Source organism: Manacus vitellinus, unplaced genomic scaffold (genome assembly GCF_001715985.3).
Source record: "Manacus vitellinus isolate BGI_N305 unplaced genomic scaffold, ASM171598v3 scaffold_5_pilon, whole genome shotgun sequence".
Lineage (NCBI taxonomy): Eukaryota > Metazoa > Chordata > Aves > Passeriformes > Pipridae > Manacus > Manacus vitellinus.
The window spans coordinates 30,836,600-30,855,810 of NW_021940682.1; the positions used below are offsets into that span (position 1 = coordinate 30,836,600).

At 37.4% G+C, this 19,211-nt stretch overlaps 1 protein-coding gene across 1 annotated transcript in view; it reads right to left on the bottom strand.

Moving 5' to 3' along the window:
- TRHDE (thyrotropin releasing hormone degrading enzyme) overlaps positions 1-19,211 on the bottom strand; it is a 196,948-nt gene that overhangs the window by 72,166 nt on the left and 105,571 nt on the right. The window contains exon 7 of the mRNA XM_029963508.1: positions 14,713-14,778. Within this exon, the coding sequence (XP_029819368.1) occupies positions 14,713-14,778 (66 nt within the window). The remainder of the gene's footprint in view (positions 1-14,712; positions 14,779-19,211) is intronic.

Genomic DNA, 19,211 nt, shown 5'->3' on the forward strand with positions numbered 1-19,211 from the left:
CCTGCTTGTCTGTTCTAAGGATAGAACAAGCAGGAATATAATGCATTTTTCCTCCTGGAGACCCATATCTAAGTCTTAAGTAGCTTGCAAAGAGGCAGAATATACACTCTCATTCACAGTAATTCTCCAGGGCAGGAGTATTAACCACCCCTTTGCCCGTACATTCAATAGAAAAACCAAAGCAAACAGAAGAGAGATGCAAGCCACAGAACAGAAAAGGGGGATGACATTGAAAACACAGCTGTCTGAATCTCAGCTGCGCTCAGCACAGCTCCAAAGGAGGCAAAGTGACTTCAAGCTACTTATTTATAAACACATATGCCCAAAACCATCTAGCTGCAAGGCTGCTTCCCATCATAAACATGTAAGTCTATCACCTACAAAAGCTATTCCATCAACTAGAGTATGCTGGAGCATGAAGATACACATTAGCCACCTTCCTTTCAGCTATAACCCTACAGTATGTGTAAGCACAAAAGATGGCATGAAAATCTTAACAATTCAAGATTCAAGAGTGCTCTTCTACAACTCTTCCTTTCTCCTTCACTGTAATGTTGCCCCTAAATTTCTTTTTTGTCATGGGGAAAGTAGAAAGACCCTAGTGCAGCACCACTCAACATGAAAATTAATCAAACACACACACAAAAATGACCATTTGGGTTTACATTTTCAGTAAGCATCCACTTTTAATATTTTTCCTAACTTCCTGGCATTAAAATATGAAGCCACTCTTTGCCAAAACAAGTACTGGAATATGATCCATTCACCTCTATCAATAAAAAAATTTAATCAGACAATGCGGTTTTCTGACATGTGTTTTAGCAATTTCTAACATCAAACAAACAAGCAAATAAATAAATATCCTGAATCTGTCACACCATGAAAACAAAGTCCATTTACTGCACAACCAAAACATAAGTTCTTTTAAGAAATCCGAAAAGATTTAGATTGTAGTATAATATGTCATCAAAGAATAATCTTAATACCCCAACAAAAAAAATTAAAAGGTTTAATGCTTTTGAAATTATTACATGAAATCTGAAGCAGATAGCTTGAACAGTCATACAAATATAGTCAAAAGTGCTAAAGAATTTTGAAAGATGTTTTAAGTAATGCTGTATTGATTAAGCTTGCAGGCCTTTTATTGTATTAGTTTTTTTAAGAAAAGGAGATTAAAAAGTCTTTCATATGTTTGCAATATTAATTTGCAATATTAGCTAGGAACTGAGTCTCTTTGTTTCAAAAAAACTGAACCTCCCCACCATCCAAATATGATAATGCTCACAACTAATAAAAGGTAGTGACTGATAAATGCCAAGAGGTTAAACAGCTGTAAAGGGGGAATAAGTCTCCAAACATGCATCTTACTTTCAGAGGAGAATTTAGACCTATAACCAGGAACTGAAATATCAATTCTAGGACCAAACTCCTTTCTCAGTTAATCTGCATAAAGTTGATTGGTTGGCTGAAGGAACAGCTCCTGTCCTGACTTTCATGAGTGGTGCTGAGATCTGCATAAGATGGGCATTGAATAACTTAATTTTTCTCCTAAAGGTAACTGGGAAATTCCACTATCTATATAAGTGAGGAAAAAGTAGCAAACTATTTTGGCCTCAAATTCTTGCGGTTGTGTTCCTCCTTTCTCAGGACTCAGGAAACAGCAGACTTGCCTCTACCTCCCTTTTGTATATTTCATTTCCACTCCTAGGTACACATCTTCCTCCCTTCAGCCTACAATATGTTCTTGTTGAATGGTTTTATACATTACTGCTGTATATCACCGAAGATTTAAAGCTACAAATAAAAACATTTAGTTCAGGTGGAAACCAGGCTCTAAGGCTCCTGGTATCAAATCCAGTATGTTTGTTTTTCTAGAAATTTGTATACCTAAGCCACCACACACTGACAGATGCTGATTCACTGACTATAACATGCCACCTTTTTCCTCCCTTCCTTCACACTACTAACATCAAAGCTGCTATTGCATATTACCTTGATATTGCCTAATATTCAAATAAAAAAGTTTGGGCAAGGGTCAGAGGGAGGAAGACACTGCATATGTTTGCAAAGGTGAGTGACAAAGAAGGAAGAGTGAGAATCAATGGTAAAGTGCTACCAGCAAGCTACAAAGCAGTGAATATTCCCATAAGAGAGGAAGACTACTGAATAGAAAAGCTAAAATAACTAGGTTTAACAGTATTTTTCAGCTGTACAACAGACTAACCCTTGAGAAACTGCCTTAAGGAAGAGAAGTGATCACCTTCCTGGCTGGGCAGTCAGGCAAGCAGCAGAGTAGGTAATTTAAATAAAGAGTAGGTAAATTCACCTTATTGGTCATGGCAAACATTGTGTAAGGCAAATTAGATGGGGGTTAACTCTATTTGTGTCAAGAATTAATTTGTACCAGTGAGTCAAGCTGCAGAGTTACCTCCAAACTGAAAAAAACACTTGTGATCAGTCCACTTATCAAAGCACTGCTGCAATGCCAGCTAAGAAAAACCTTGGAAACAGACTCTTCCAGGTCAAGTAAGCCAAACAAGTGCTTCACTTTCTACATAGTTTTAGTAAAAGTGCTCAAAACTGCTTCCAGGTAGTCTTGTAAAAACTGCCCACCTACAGAATACACTAGAGTCATAGAATATACTTCTGCCAGAGTTCTACCAGAGTATCAAAAATGTTAATATTCTTCCTCTACTTCTACTATTGCATTGAAATGTGTTCCTACTACAAAAAATTAAGTTATTCAGAAGCTAAGAATTTAACTAACTAGAAAAGTATTTCAACCTACAATAACAAAAACCAGCATCAAAATGATATTGAAACAGCAAGCACACAAGGAGTATAAAGTCATGCCTGCAGATAGTAAGCACAATTATGTAGATAGTCCTTACCTAGTACTAAAATTATCACATCTGTTTTCTATACAGACATAGCATCAAATACACTCCTGTATCTTCCCAGAGCTACAGTTTGAGCTATCCCCCTGCTTGTGATGCTACTTTGCAAACTAGATCTCTGAAATGACCTGTATAGGAAGTAAAGCTAACATTCCGCACTCAGGACACTTTTCCTTCCTTTACCAAGGAGGACTACAAACTCTTCCACTGGTATAAATGAAGTGGTGCTGGGTGGCCATGCATGGATAGGAACGAGCAGCTGGAGGCAGTACTGAGGAAAACAGAAGGGTGGTTTCCTAAGCCAGTGTCCAATCCAAGTATGGGCCAAGTATTATGGAGAGACTAGACAGAAACATACACAGTGGTGATTTCAGAAGACAGTTAAGAGAAAGATATCAATGTATCACATTTAAGGGAAACGAAAATTTTATTTTCAAGTGCATTTTTCTAAAAGTGATGCACAAATGTTCTTTTCAAATGTTCAAGTAATGGTTAATGGTGTTGTTTCTCATCAATAGGCTAATTTTCACAATGAATTCATTAACTTTCATTAAAACTCATGTGTGGATTCTGCATTCCGAATTGAAGTATACTAAACTCAGAAACTTCAAGTCACAATGAAACACTATCATGAATCAAAGAAAGAGAAATTATATTTAACTTCTGTTTTGAAAGTTCCCACATGGGGCTACAATGATGTTTAACTAATCCAATTACAATTCCTACCTTCTTCTGCTTTGAATGAACTTTTGTGTAACCCCGTTTAAAATGTCCCCTATCAGGAACTTCTTAGCTAACTTCTAGTTCAAACTCACAAACAGGTAAAAAGAACTTAAAAAAAAGCCTGAGAGGCGTAAAACATACTTCAGAGTTGTCATGCAAGAGTTCACTTCATCTGTGTTTTGCCTTCTCTTGGGGCTACTATCTCAGTCGACACTCAAAATCCTAGGGAAGGAATTCAGTGGAATCCTATCACTGCGCACCAGCCGAAATTCCAGCCCTTCATTTTCAAAAAGTATATTTAGACTTTTTTCACACACAACAGTGATATAATGCTCACAATCAGCAGCAACTGGAAAATATCCACTGCCAACATGTCATATCTGCAATTAAATCATTATATCCAAACAGTAGTCTAAAACTACTAATCAGGAAGAGTGAACCTGGAACCGCACATGGAAATAAATCTTCATTTTCTCTGGAGCCAATGATGCTGAAAGGGCCACATAATTATAGTATTTTACTTTGTCCTTTTTCCTTTGTAATTAATGATACTTTCATTTGCTATAAAAATAATAAGATCAGCAGAACTAAAATTTCTGGCATTATATGGGTGAATGAGATTTTTAACATTGATTTCATTGGGAGAAGAAATAGGGAAATGTTGAGAGTATCTCATCCATGGTATTGGAATGGTATTCCTTTAGAGGATTCAGAGAAGATCTGTTCCATCCGCAGTGAGAAACTAGTAAGAGAAAGGAGGCAAGAGCCATCGTTAAATCAACGGGATTGTTTTCTTTGCTCTACCCACTTCTTGTTGATAAGAGACCAGTACTGTAAATCAGAAGTAAGCCAACTAAATCAACATGGCTCTGTCATTTTAATTCCAAGAAAAGAAAACTTCAAATGACTGTAAGGAACTCAATTTTGCAATTAATAATCTTCTGCAGAGCAAATCAGTGAAACCAATCTGAATAGGATATCTAAAACAGATTCAAAATTTGTATTCACGCAAATTTCCAGCTACTCTAAAATATATCCTGCTTTGCTGAGAATCCTTATTAAAATATCAGACATATTAAATTGAGAGGTTTATTTCCCTTGTATAAGTCAGCTTCACCTTATAGCTACTAACAGGAAGAGGGAGGAGGTTCCATTTTGAAACATAGTAACAGCAGTTGAAGTCTGGTGGCAAAGCAGTTTGCAAGTGAAGTCTAAAGAGAACAATTAGAAGGACTGAAGAGTCAGTGCATAGCAGAGTCTGATGGCATCTGCTGTGCAGTGAAACACCTGATAGTATGTTAAGCTTGGCTTTAAAGAAAAATGTATTTGTTGTATTATTTGGTAATAGTACTAAACTACTGAGCTAAGGACAAATCTTACAGAAATAAAGCACTCTCTGAAATTAAACTGCATATATTTGACTGAATTTGTAAATTCATTTTAGTTCTGCCTTGTTTGGTTGTATAATACACTTCAACCTAAAACCACACATTGCTCAATAAATATAGTCTTAGTGCACACAAAAAAATGATGGAATGTTTTCCAGAGACATTTGAATGGCACCTGCTAATTGTGATAGTTTGGCTGCTCATTTCTCTGCATTAACTTGAACTATGCCCAGGTATTGCTAATCAGGCAAAAAATCTCTGTTGCACTTTTCTGTAATATTTTTCGCTATAGAAGCCCCAGTCTTGGAAAGAAATTAATGCTACTTACTATTAAAAGGTCACCATAAATCCACTGAGAAAACTTTTTGTAGTATGATTTGCATGTCACTGTGTTGACTTGCAACATTTGTACAGTAACAGTGAATAACAAATAGAGAAGTAGAAAGAGCAAAGCTCTGATTTTGCTTATAAGTTATTTGTTGTTGGTATCAAGTGAGCTAATGTTTCTCATGGTGCAAACACCTTCATACAATACAGTCCCTAGAGCTGCACTTTTTTTTCTTCCATTTTGCAAAATGAAGACACCTTAAAAATCATTAGCCCTTACATCTTGCTATATGCTACTGTGTCTACCTAGCTACATTAACTGAGCTTTAAATGTATATAGAGAAAGGAAAAGGAAGTGAAAGGGGAAGAAGAGAAGGGAGGAGGAAGGGAAAGAGAAGAAAAAGGAGGAGGAGGAAGTTTTCACAACAACATGTTTTGTCCAGCAGGGATTCAGCTTTTTTTCTGAATGTCCTCTACTAGGCTAAACTGAAGTAGGTTTATTTCATTTTAGATGTGTATTATGTGTTAACTGGGAGTTCAATCCTGCAATACTTGTGCTGAAAATACCCACTGACTTCTGAAGAGCTAATGGAAATTTTGATTGCATAAGAGTGGCAGTATTGCACACAAAATGTGTTACTTCCAGTGACCTATGAAGTCCACTGAGCTCATAGCAACAGCGGCAAGGTTGGCACTGAGCTCCTATCAGGAAAACAGTATAATTTTATTCCAAAAGAAAACATTTTGTTTAATACCTGCTCAGCCTGCTGACATCTGAAGATTCATACCTATCATTCTTATTCTTAATAATTCCTATAATAAAAATGAAGGAGAAAATAGTCGTAAGTGAATTTCACATGCAACAAAATAGAAGTTCACTGGAGGCACACCAAGTGAATACCTATATAGTATCTGTAATATGACTGATTCTAACATTGCCATAAAGGGCAATCCTGTTCTGAGAAAACAAACTTTGTTTATATGTAGCTTGTATACTAATTGTTTTTCTTTTTGTAAGAAGCTCTAGCAACACAATAATTTTATCCTAGCTGAAGAACATCATGACTTCCTCCTAATGAAGGCAACGCCATCTGTAACCTCACTCTGAATGCAGGCACTGGGGACACCACTAGCTTTGAGGTTCAGCAGCACCTACCATTACCACTCTTTATAACTCTCCCTGCTGGGACCTCCAATATGGCCAAAGTGCAATTTGACCTGAAATCCTACTTTCAAAAAGTCCACCTCAGATTGAATTCTTCACCAAAATTTCAGTCAATACCAGGCAGGACTGAAAAATATTACATTTTACCCTTTTTTGTCACTGTTTCCTTTGAAAAGCTCTGCTGTCCCCATTCACTGGAGCACAGTTCTAAAGGTCAGAAGGAAAGTGATCTTGTTTCAGGAACATGATTTTTCATAGCACTGATCAATTTTAGGTAACTCAGCAGCTACACAGTCCTTCTCTCTCTGCATCAACAGCTCAAACATGCTTAAACTCAGAGAGAGATCCTGGCCCTGAAGCAGAAAGCAAAGAGCCCATGTCTCGCTTCTTTTGGCAATCCCTGAAAGTTGGGGAAGAAAATTGCCTGCTCCAAACACAAAGCAGAGCAGAAAGAATGGAAAGGAGTTAATGTAACCAAACAGGAATATTCTGCTAATGCACCATTTTAGAGAAAAGCTGCCTTTGCACAGCAGCTATGTTATAAAGGGCAAAAACCACCAGCACTCATGATGGCTGCTCTAACTGTGAGTGCATTACATTCAGCCCGGTTGATGTTCGACTTCCAGTTAGATAGTAGATAAACTGTAGAACTGTAGATAAATCAAATACCTCAACTCTTGTCTGTGGATTGGCTTCTTGCGCACCAGGTAAAAAAATACATTTCAGGAAAACACTGTGGTCTGATTTCTAGCAGAGCTGGACTCTGTGACTGAACCTGATGTGAGGTCTGTTCTGAATACCTGAAATGGTTTATAATGCTAAATACTTAAACAGAACATCTTCTTGTGTTTCAAAATAGATATCCAAATTTCATGGATCTTTTTCTTTTACTCACATTTGTCTAATTTCCCCTCAAATGTACAGGCACTCTATTGTCATTGATTTGTTTAAAGCAACATTAATTGAATTATCAACATTTTCTGGAGGTCCACCTTGGTGCCTCTGCAGGTTGAGCTGCAGCCACGCTGTGTGCTCACAGTTGACAATGAAGACAGTGGAAGCTATGCTTTGAACACATAAACTCTTATGATCTGGAAGTACTAAGACACGTGGGAGTATTGCATACTCCACAAATGTATAAATTTTAACTTACGTTTCTGTGTGCGTAGATCTCCATTTATAAAATGAGGCTTGGACCACGCGTTCCCTCCCTATGAGGTTTATGTCTTCTGTTCATTAACTACTGGTGATGCACTCTGATACCACACTGGATGACATTTAAGAAAATTGTATGTAGCAGTTAAGAACTGGGGTTACAAAACTATTGAACAGAAGGACAATTCAGTTAGGATGATCTACCTTGTGAACTGAATTAGACACTCTCCTGTGCAGAAAACACTAGGTACTTGCATAATTAAAAATCCTGGCTAGGGTGCACACAGAAAAAAAAAGAATGGAAAGATAAAATTAACTTTAGCATTTCTCAATAACTGTACATTTAAATTATGCACTTTCAATCATATTTTTCCTTTAAGCAATAGTATTTTGCTATACACACAGTATACTCAAATACTCTCAGAGCTAGAGGAAGAACTTCCATTTTTAGAGTGATATCCAAGTCTGGTCCTTAGTATGCTACACATCTTTAATACTTTTCAAAGAAAAAAAATATTGTGACACTGCAACTCATAGAAATTTCTTACACAAGAGACTGACCTACTGTCTTTTAGTGACCTATGTAAGTCAAGGTGGAAAAAGCTACAGGAATTCAGTCCATAACAGTGAATTCCTTTAACAAATGTTAACTAAAATCAAGAGTGATGTAAATTAGAAACATAAGAAATGCTGAGGGGCCAGAAAAGGTGAAAGATGTTAACAATCTTCTATGGCAAGCAGTTTAGAAAACAGTGATGTCGGCTCCTATGAGATTTCCTAAGACTTGTTATGTCCTGCTTTTAACCTGCTCAAGTTCTCAACAACTGTTCGTAGAAGTGAAACAGTTTAAAATATAAAGGGATTAGTAGCAACTAACTTAAGGACAGTTAATAACCAGAACGTCCACGGTGATATTCTGATGTTCACTGAGCACCCTGTGCTCTTCTAAACAAGAGGAGATGGGTGCAGAATCAACTGAAAAGTACTTTATTCAACATCTAGTAAACGCACCAGCTGCGACACCAGAGGTACTCCAGCTGTAAAGATACTCCTGCCTGGTGGCAAAAGTTACATCCTCCCACTGAGTAAAGGAAGACTTCAGGTAGTTCCATGTGCGCTGTTGATCTGAGGACAGCATCACAGCTCACTGCTTCACTGACTGTGATCCTAAGGTGCCTGATTTTTTGTTCATTTGTTTTTACAGATCTTTTATGTTTTTACAGAAAACTCGTGAAAGACATCACTAATGATGTCTCTTAGAAACAGCACACAGCTAACTATTGTGAATTGGCAATAAAGATATAATAAACAGGTATGATAAAATGCGTACACTGTTTAATATACTATGTAAAAAATAGATTCTTAAATAATACCGTGGAAATAGATGAATATAATTCATGTACCACTTCTTGGACAGAAGCAGCAAACAATATGAAAAATAGCATATTAGAGCTTTCTTTTACACCTCAAAAGTTTCTGATAGGGTTTCATATGGACTATTCAAATTCACAATTCAAACAGAAAACAGACATGCACATAGCAGGTGTCTAAAACACAACAAATACTAAGCAGTGTGGATGAAAGAAAGTCTATATAGCCAACAACATGATAATAAAAAGTGATTGGAATCAGAACCTTGCTGTATTTAACAGCCTGCATGTCACACTTCCCCAGACAGCTCCTGCAAAAGGCTGACCAATTTGTTTCAATACAGTGGCCACTCTACAGCACCAAAAAAGACAGCATATATCCAAAGCACCATACGGAAATTCTTCTTCCAAATGTACAATGTGGAGCCTGAAGTAAAAAAGCAGTTAATTTATCACAGAAGCAGAGATTCCTACAGTAACTAATTCAAACTGCTGATGATGCACTAAATCAGAGTGAGTGATGAACACATACATAGCAGCAAGTGAAGTTCAAAAGGATACAGATCTGTGTGATCAATGAGCTGCCACATAGCAAATGAAATGCAGTGTTGACAAACACAGTAACAGAGATGAGTCTCCAAAATAATCAAACCAAATATAAGAACATTTGAATAAACTAGTGCAGAAATGTCTCATTACAGAACCGGAGGTGCCTCTTTAAACACATCTAACCACCAGACCTTCAAATCACTGGTTCTTTTCTCTAGATTTAATATGAAAAAAAACCCAAACCACTTGAAGAAGTGCATAAAACAAAGCAGTAAAACCTTCTCAAAAGTGTGATACAGTGACACCAGTCATGTAAGCAACCATCTATTTCAAGCACACAGAATTGTAATAACAGAATACAGAAGAAAATCTCACACAAATCTAGTATCATATTGCACATTACCACCCTGAGTGATGATTGAATGACAAGGCCAATCTATGGCTTCTTCCTCTATCAATCTGTGCAGCTCAGAAACATAACCAGAGCAAGTGGTGCTGACCAAGCCTCTTCATACTCTAAGCACTGTCTCACCTGATTAATGTTTTTTTTGACTGAAAAGCAATGCTATTTTGTAAGAAGAGTACCAGCACTGTGATGTGCACTTCTTGAATTTTCCTGGAGCATAAGAAACTGCACATCATGAAAGATGCCAGAATTTTTAAAAATACAGAAAATACCTACTGTTAAAAGGAAAGATTTATTAGATATTTTCTACAAAAATAATAGCTGTGACTTTCTTGTGTGCAGGTGTTACCAGCTATGGTTACTACTGTCATTATTTAATTATTCATTACAGCCAATGTTCCCCTTTGGTTCTGTCTATGGAGTGCTATCAGAAAAACAGTGAGAATATTCTGTCTGTTTCTTACTAAATCTTCTGTTTGAAAACGTCATATGATTCAAGACACCATGTCTTTGAAGGGTTTCCTGAAAATCATACCTTCACTAGAGTCTCTTGGCTGCAGCTTTACTGTGGAAATTCCACATTATAATCAAAAGGTTTTCCACAGTATATTTACCATTATAGGAACAGGCGAGTTACTCTTGACAGATATAAATGTCGCTAAAGACATCTATCTGTAAAACTGAGCATCTCTACCACAATTTTACTTTCTTGCAGACTTCTCAATAGAACAGTTAGCTGAACTGTTACGAATCATGTGCACATTCATACTTTTGCTTCAGATCATATGTTAAAGAATATTCACCAAAGAGCCCCATTCTCCTTCATCAGCTTTTCTTTTTAACATGATTGTTTTCTGTACTATAAGGGATTTTTCACCCCCAAGCTATCTCGATCTGCTCTTCAAAAAGTCCACCTACCAGGTGACGGCATGTGACTAGATTAAGAATAAAAGAGGAAGCGGACAAAAACGGTAGCAATCCTATTTACTTTTTGCTCTAAACCTTATCTTTTCCTCTCCTTAACCCAAAGATTACTACATCTGTTGAAGTTTCCCTTATAGAAAAGCCCTAATTCTGTAGGTCTTAATAAGATGCTGAATCATACCTTGATTTTGATGAAACCACAAACAATGCAAAGACAAATAAAGGGCTACTCATTTTGGTTTATGCTGGTTTAATAAAACTACAAGATTATTGTTTTTTATCACCTGTTAAACACTTAAGGACATAGCTAATACACTAAAAAGAACTGAAACAATATTAATAGTGACTGGAAATATAATACAGTGGAGAGGTAACAGTATAGGAGGTTCCTAGAGCGTGTGGAAGATAACTTCCTGATAGAACTTGCGAGTAAGCCAACTGGAAAAGGTCCCCTGATGGATCTCTTGTTTGTGAACAGAGAAAGACTGGCAGGTGATACGATAATTGGAGAACATCTTGGGCACAGTGATTATGAAATGATAGAGTTTTCAGTTCTTGGAGAAGTAAGGAGATGGGTCACTAGAACTTTCACCTTGGCCTATTTACGACACTGGTTAAGAGACCCCCTTGGCAGGCAGTCCTGAAATGTAAAAGAGTCCAGGAAAGAAAGAAATCTTCAAGGTGTCAGAGTAGTCCACCCCCATGTGTGAAAGATGAGTCAGCAGGGAACACCACCAGCCTGGATGCACAGAGAGCTTTGTCTGGAGCTTGGATGTAAAAAGAGAGTTTACGACCTTTGGAAAAAGGGGCAAGCAACTCAGGAGGGCTACAAGGATGTTGTGAAGTTATGCAGGCAGAAAATCAGAAGGACCAAAGCCCAAGTAGAACTTAACCTAGCCACTTCTGTAAAATACAATAAAAAATGTTTATATAAATATAGAACAAAAGGAGAGCTAAAGACAATCTCCATGCTTTTCTGGATATGGGGAAAAACATAGAGACGAAGAATAAGGAAAAGGCTGAGGTACTTAATGCCTTCTTTTTCTGGGTCTTTTATAGTAAGACCAGTTGTTCTTTGGGTACCTAGCCCCCCAGGCTAGAAGACGGGGAGAGAGAGCAGAACTGAAGCATCAGTTATCTAAGGGAAAACGGTCAGTTATCTGTTATACCACTTAGATACACCCAAAGGTACTGAGGGAGCTGGCAGAAGTGCTTACCAAGCCACTTTCCATCACTTACCAGTAGTTCTGGCTAATCAGGGAGGTCCCAGACAACTGGAAGTTAGCAAATGCGACACCCATCTATGAGAAGGAGTGGAAGAAGAATTCGGGGAATTACAGGCCTGTCAGTCTGACCTCAGTGATAGAGAAGGTCATGGGACAGCTCATCTTGAGGGCTATCACACAGCATGTGCAGGACAATCATGGGATCAGGCCTCCCCAGCATGTGTGTATGAAAGGCAGGTCCTGTTTGACCAACCTGATCTTCTATGACAAGGTGACACACTTTGTGGAGGGAAAGGCTGTGCATTTTTTCTACCTGGACTTTAGTAAAGTCTTTGATACCATTTCCCACAGCATTCTCTCTGGGAAAACTGGCTGAAGAGGTCTTTCAGAATTCAGTTACTCAACAAGCCATTAAAATAATATAGGAAAAAGGAACCACCAAGTGCATTTTCACAGTATTTGTTATTTGAAGAGATTTATAAATAGTAGTAATACTTGATTTTGCAGCTATCCTCAAGAACGGTCATTTAGTTGAACACCAGAATTCCATGCTAAAACAGGATTCAAGGTAGCATAATGCTAGATCCCAAGTGATGGTATCAAGCTAAGGAGCTAAAATGCCTAAACCAGTGCATGACAGAAAGGGTAAACTAGTCCTCCATTTTCCCTTATCAGTAGTAAAGCTATAGCCTCCCAACTGTACAGTGCAGGAACACTATTTTGTTAGGTTCACAAAATATAAATAATTAAATGATTGACAGATATTTCCAATTGTACAATTTTTAGCTTATGAAAAAGCTTATGAACTTTATGTTTTATTTTGTTCAACTTGCAGACATACACATGGAAAATCTCTATCTGGATTTCAAACCATTTTTAGTTAAAATCCTCATCTTCCTACTGAACTGATGCCAAGACTTTCACTAGTCAGATTTTAAGAGTTAGATTTTTCACAGACTTTCATTAGCAAACAGAAGAGTTTCTAATTAGAGCAGAACCACTGAAAATAGAAATATTAGGAAACCATTCAAATCAAAAACCAGAGCTCCATTACAACTTTATGGTAATTATGATTAATCTCTGCATAGCTACTCTTCGATCTGAACTTTTTTTCTCAGTTTATTTCAGGAAAACTTGCACACTTATTTCTCAGGTAAACATCAAAGAAAACAGGAAAACACGATTTGAGATGTACACACTAAAACTGTTTTTCCTTGAGCGACACACTTCATTGGGAAAAAGTGCTACTGAATTTCTCTCTGAATGGATCTGCGCACTTAAAAGTTTCTGGCTGGAATATGGAGTTTGCTGGACTAAGGACAGAAGCCTTACTGGATTAAATGAGATGAGAGTTTTACCCTTAACATACACAAGATTTTAGGAAGGATACTTCTGATTTAAAGACTTCTTATCTGGATGAGAAACTTATCTAACTCATCTGACCTGGTGTTACAACTAAGAAAATGATCCAGCTGGGTCCTGTGAGTAAGTTATGCTGCAAACCCTGGATGTGCTGTAAACTCTCCAAAAAGCTGTACTTCCCCAGCAAATTTCCTTTCATTGCTTTTTCACAGAACACACCTCTCTGACATGACCAATGCATTCATTTAATTTTTCTTTTATATTTTATCTTCCAATTTATTTTGGTTAGAGGTAGAATTTTTCTGTTAAAAAATGACCTGATCCTAGACGTAGTTTATTTAAATTTCAAAATGAAAAGCTTACTAAGAACAGATAAGATTGATTGCTCTTTTCAACTTAGCATAATTGTATTTCAGGTGAACATCAATTTACTTTAAAGGACACTTCTAAGTAGCAGGCTGCATCATACATAATTCATCAATCACAGCTGCCTTTAACACGACTTACTCAAGCAGATTTCAATGCAATAGAGGGAGTCACATTGTTTTTTATGCTTTGGCTTGTTTGCTTTTAAATAGTTTACGAAATGCTCATTTGTGCTGAATTATTGCTGAAAAGATTTCATCCTTGGTAATCAGCATGTTGAATTTCTTTCTCTTTGTATAGAAATGTTACCTCTTTAAATTTCTTTTAAAAGGCAGAGTGAGTTTTCAAAACATCATCAAGGCAGAGAGCACTCCATGCTCATCAAAGGTAAAAATAAAGCTCAAGGATTTTGCTACGGAGGAAGGGATGGCAAAAATATTTATCTGAAAAGCATTATTGGTTTTAGGGCTGTGTATTTTCTAGTTAGCTTGATGTTGTTATTATTTGTTAGACCAGCAGTCAAATGTAGGCGAAGAGTAGCTACTTCCTCAGCAAGTCCTTTACGCAGCTGTCACACGGATAAAATGGCTTCTACATGGCTATGTACACAAAACAGACACAAAGCCATGTGCCAATTAGAGTGCAATCACTTCATACACCAAGAAACATAGGTGAAACAGGTGGCACTGCAACGTGTGTTACACTACTCAGCATCTTCCATCAAAGTCAGTTCAGGGACATGGTGGTGCCTCAGATGGTCCCGAAGTAAAGAAACATTTCCACAAACAGATAAAAATATAGCTTCAAAAGAAAAAAGAGAGAGCAAGAGAAAAGACAGAAATGCCTTTACTTACTTGTAAGCCCATCTGAAACACAGAGTGACCCATAAAGTTAGCCAACATTCTAATTAGAGCTGCACCCTGTGGGAAATAATGGAAAAACAAAGAAGTTACCAGTTTTGAATGTCAATATAATACAATAATAACAATCTGAATTAGGCATTTCCATCCAACAGTATCATCCTGGAAACCTGTGACTAATATAATCTTCATTTGTGCTGGAATGAAAAAGAGAGAGAGAAGATAATGCAAATAGTTACAAGGAAAAGTGAGGAAGCAAACTGATATTGTTAATATCCTGTCCCATATACTGAATAAAGCACAGGTGACAAAACACACTTTCTCCCCTGCTTGAGCATGGATGTGTCAGGTCCGCAGCTGGTTGACCCCAGCCCTTCTACGCACCTACAGAAATGCCCAGTTTTAAATGAGAGCAAAAAATAATGTCCATGCCAAACTCTACCTCAGTGATTATTCATAATATTTTAATCTCCATTACACCATTGTACATCAGGATTTAGTGATACTACTGTCCTTTGTAAAAGCCTTCAAGATCTGATGACTGGAAGTGAATCATTTCCATAAGAGTTTTATAATATGTGGATATATATATTTGACTTATTAATAGTCAGCTTATTTTCCAGACTGTCATGCAAAGAGGTAAGTACTTGTATAGCACTCTTGCTCTGCTTATACCAGTTCTTATCCCTTTGCCCCTTCAGGCAAAGCACAGAGATCTAAAAGACAGGTGATTCTAATTCTCAGTACTTACTGCAAGAAACAGACAGATACTTGCCAGAGTAGCTTTTTTTAAGGTGTACTTTTTGTATTTTCTCACTCTCTCTCAGAAACACAATTGCTGTATATTTTCTCCCTGCATAAGTGCTCTCTTTCAAGCAGAAATACCTTTGCAGATCTGATTTGACAATTTAGCTGTAATATCCCACTCTGTAATCTAATTTCAAGACAACCAGTCTTCTAATCCCATTAATCAAATGTTATACTTAGTACTGATCACCACGTGAGAGGGAGGACGCTTGTGATTTCAAGTCAGTGAATCAAAGGCTGTAAGAAAATATGACAATAGAACTCTACAACCTCAGCAGGAGATGAAGGTTCAGGAATTAGCTTAACACTCAATTAGAAAATAATAATTAACAAAAGAGAGAAACATTTCATAGACTCAAAAATTCACAGATTCTAAAGCCAAAAGGACTATTACAAAAATGTAATCTCATTTCTGCATTAATAGAGGTCAAACAGTAATTTAGGCAAAAACCCTATGGCTTCTCTTTACACAACAGCATCTATTTTAGGAAGATTCAAGAACAGGAAAATGTTTCATAGTATTACACAGTGTATCACAACTAATATTTACTCTCACAGTGAAAATACGTACCTTTTTACTAATTTGAATTTATCTAGCTTCACTAATTTGAATATATCTAGCCTCAGCTTTCAAAACAGGAATTTATGTCTTTTCCTGCTAGATTAAAGTTCACGGTATTTTGGGGATTTAATAGTTGTCCAATTTTCAGACCATATTATACATGTTCCACGCATTTTTTATATAGTGACTATCTTTTAAGTATTGAAGGGATCCTCTGTAATAAAAAAAATTTGAAATAATGACATAAATCAAAAATATTTGTAAATTAATAGTAAATTTTAAGAAAATACAGGTTCTTCATACAGGCAACAACAACGAATGCTATATAGTTAGCAAAGTAATTGAAGCAAAAAAAAATTGAGGAGATGTGTGCAGTGGTATATAATCTTGCGGTGGTATATAATCTTACTGGAAGATCAGTCAAGTCTGGAACACATAGCAGAACAGAAAATAATTCCTGTCAAAATAGATTATTATCTGAACACACAAGACCATAGGTCAGGAAGCATTATTGCCCTTATTTTACTAGAGGAACAGAATGAGTAAAGTTCTCAGAGACATTTAAGCAGATAAACAGCAGATAAATCTGTTTAAGCAGACAGATTAAAAATATCTAATAAATAGATAAATCCTATTTATCCTGTAAGTAACGGGCAGGGCAGCCCAAAACATCTGTAGCAGAATGAAAAAAAAACAAACCATAAAATATAAAAGGGATCAAGCAAAATCCTTAACAAGAAGATATTTTTCCATTCATCACACATCCCTTTTCCTACTCACTTGTTAGTATTCCAGGACACCCTTGTTTCTTTCTCACAGTTTAAATTTCACACAGTAGCAAAGACATATATTTATATAGGCAACTTAACTCTACTGATTTCTGTGAAAAGTAAGCAAGTAAATACTCCCATTTAATCTTGCACACTGAGTCTATTTTTATATCCAGACTCCACGAACTATAACATGTAAAGAAATCATAGAATTAGTCTCATAGGTAACATTTAGACACACATTGGAAGGACTGTGGCTGGCCTTCACACAGAAAACAAAATGAAAAAGCAAGTAAAGACTGAATAGCAGAGTCAGTGCACAGAGGCGGGACTATTCTCTCAAGATAGACCTTTTTTCACAGCTTCTTTAGAAGTACTTTCTACCAATTAATTACCTTCAGGAAACCCAGAAACCGTACTTACAGCTTCCAGAACAATATGCTTGTCCCAGTTCTGCCATCTCCCCCACTCAGTGAAAGCAAAAGTTTTCTTCACTTATTTAAGGAAGGGAAGAGATTCTAAAGAAAAATGGGAAAACAAAAAAACAGAGACCCTCAAGAGGGAAAAAGCGTCTGGGAGAGAAAGGAAGAGAAACAGGAGCAAACAGGAGCAACAGCCCTTGGTGTGGAGGGAAAAGAAATGGGAGGAAACCACTCATTTCACCTTTCTTGCACTTTTGAGAGCAGGCAGAACAGAGAACAATGATACATTTGTAAGAAAAGCAGAAGCAATCAATACATTCAGAGCTCTGGGAAGGGAAGAATACGGTAGTAAACACTGGCACTCTGACTGGAGAGGAAGAGAAATAGATTTGCAGGCAGAAGGATAAAAAGCAAGAGATATAAAGGTATAAAGGAGCTTACTAAAAGGAGGAGTTCGGAAGATGACCCTAACCAGAGGGTTATGGGAGGTAAAGAAGGTATGTGCAGTAAGTTCAGTTATAGGCACAATGGCTATAACGACCCAACACCTTGGGGTCGTCCGAATGGCCCAGAGTGCTCGCATTTTCACTGCCTACCTGCCCGCCAAGCAGTGAACTAGATGGAGTCCAGAGGACCTATGGTGCCATACCTTCAGAAAAATCACAACAAATCTCTCCTGCTGCAGAGGATGCCCTTTGGAACCCGGTAGCATCACTCTCTGAACACCGTGGCATGCAAGCAGTCTGCCCTCCACTTCACTTCCAAGGCCACTTCTGCTCTGCCAACGTTTGTCCAACTGAGGAACAATGTATAGTCTTGAGAAACAAACTTGCCTCTCCTATGGGGCACAATGGCTATTTATTGATGATTTTAGTACTTTCCTCCAGGTAGTGGATGAGTCAGTACCTTGTCAAGAGGTAAAGCATATTGGTTTAAGAGGTTTGGTGGAAAGCAATTCTTTCTTATTCAAAAAAACATACCTCTGTTCCTGCCAGTGTAAAATCTAACTCACCTTAAGCCATTGTACCATATCTTAATATGTCTACTCAGGCAAATACCCTAGTTATTAATTCAGTGATTAATGGCACTACCTGGCTCTGGTGAAGCACTGCTTATTAGCAGATCTCAGTATTCTGCTAATTAAAGGGAAACTGTGGCACACCATAGTGAAATCATTTGCCAAAGATCACCCAGCATGCTCCTTGCATAACCTATGACACAGCTGAAGCTTCCTCAGACTCAGCACTGTGCCTCCACTGCTATAGCAAAGGAAGGTAGAACATATTGGCTACCACAGGGAAATTAAGTGCTCGTAGAGCCCTTTTTTGCATAGTGCTCTTGGGAAAAGGCATGCTCCTGGGCAATGAGCCAACAGTGTCTGAAGGGATGGAAGTTTATGCTCTTTCTTTCCCTGAAGAAACATGATACTCACACCATGGTAAACACAATGCATAACAAAAATTAGGGGTAAAATTGCTTTATATGTAAGCTGAACATGTCTTTGAAATCTACAAAATCCAGACACAGTTAAGGTATTCAGTTTAATTTTCTCCATGCCATCATAAAACAATGTGATTTAAACTTGACCTCAGATTAGTTGTAACTAATTTTTAAAAACCCACTCCTCCTCTGGCATCACTACAGATCACAATTACTGTACCTGTGACTACAGTTACTTTAGTCCTTTAGACTTCTCTTACAGTCAATGGGTTGCACTTCATCTAATCTTAAAGTAGACCTCAGATCAGAAAAAGCACCCATCTCTTGTAATTCACACCAAAAGTAGCCTTGAGTGATGTCCTAGTTAGAACAGCTGGGACCAGTTCATCCCTGTATGGGTGTAACCCAAAACTGTGTATTCTATAGCCTTCCATGCCATTTCCCAGAAACTGTTATCAATGAACCATTTACACCCTCTGCCCATAGAGCCTG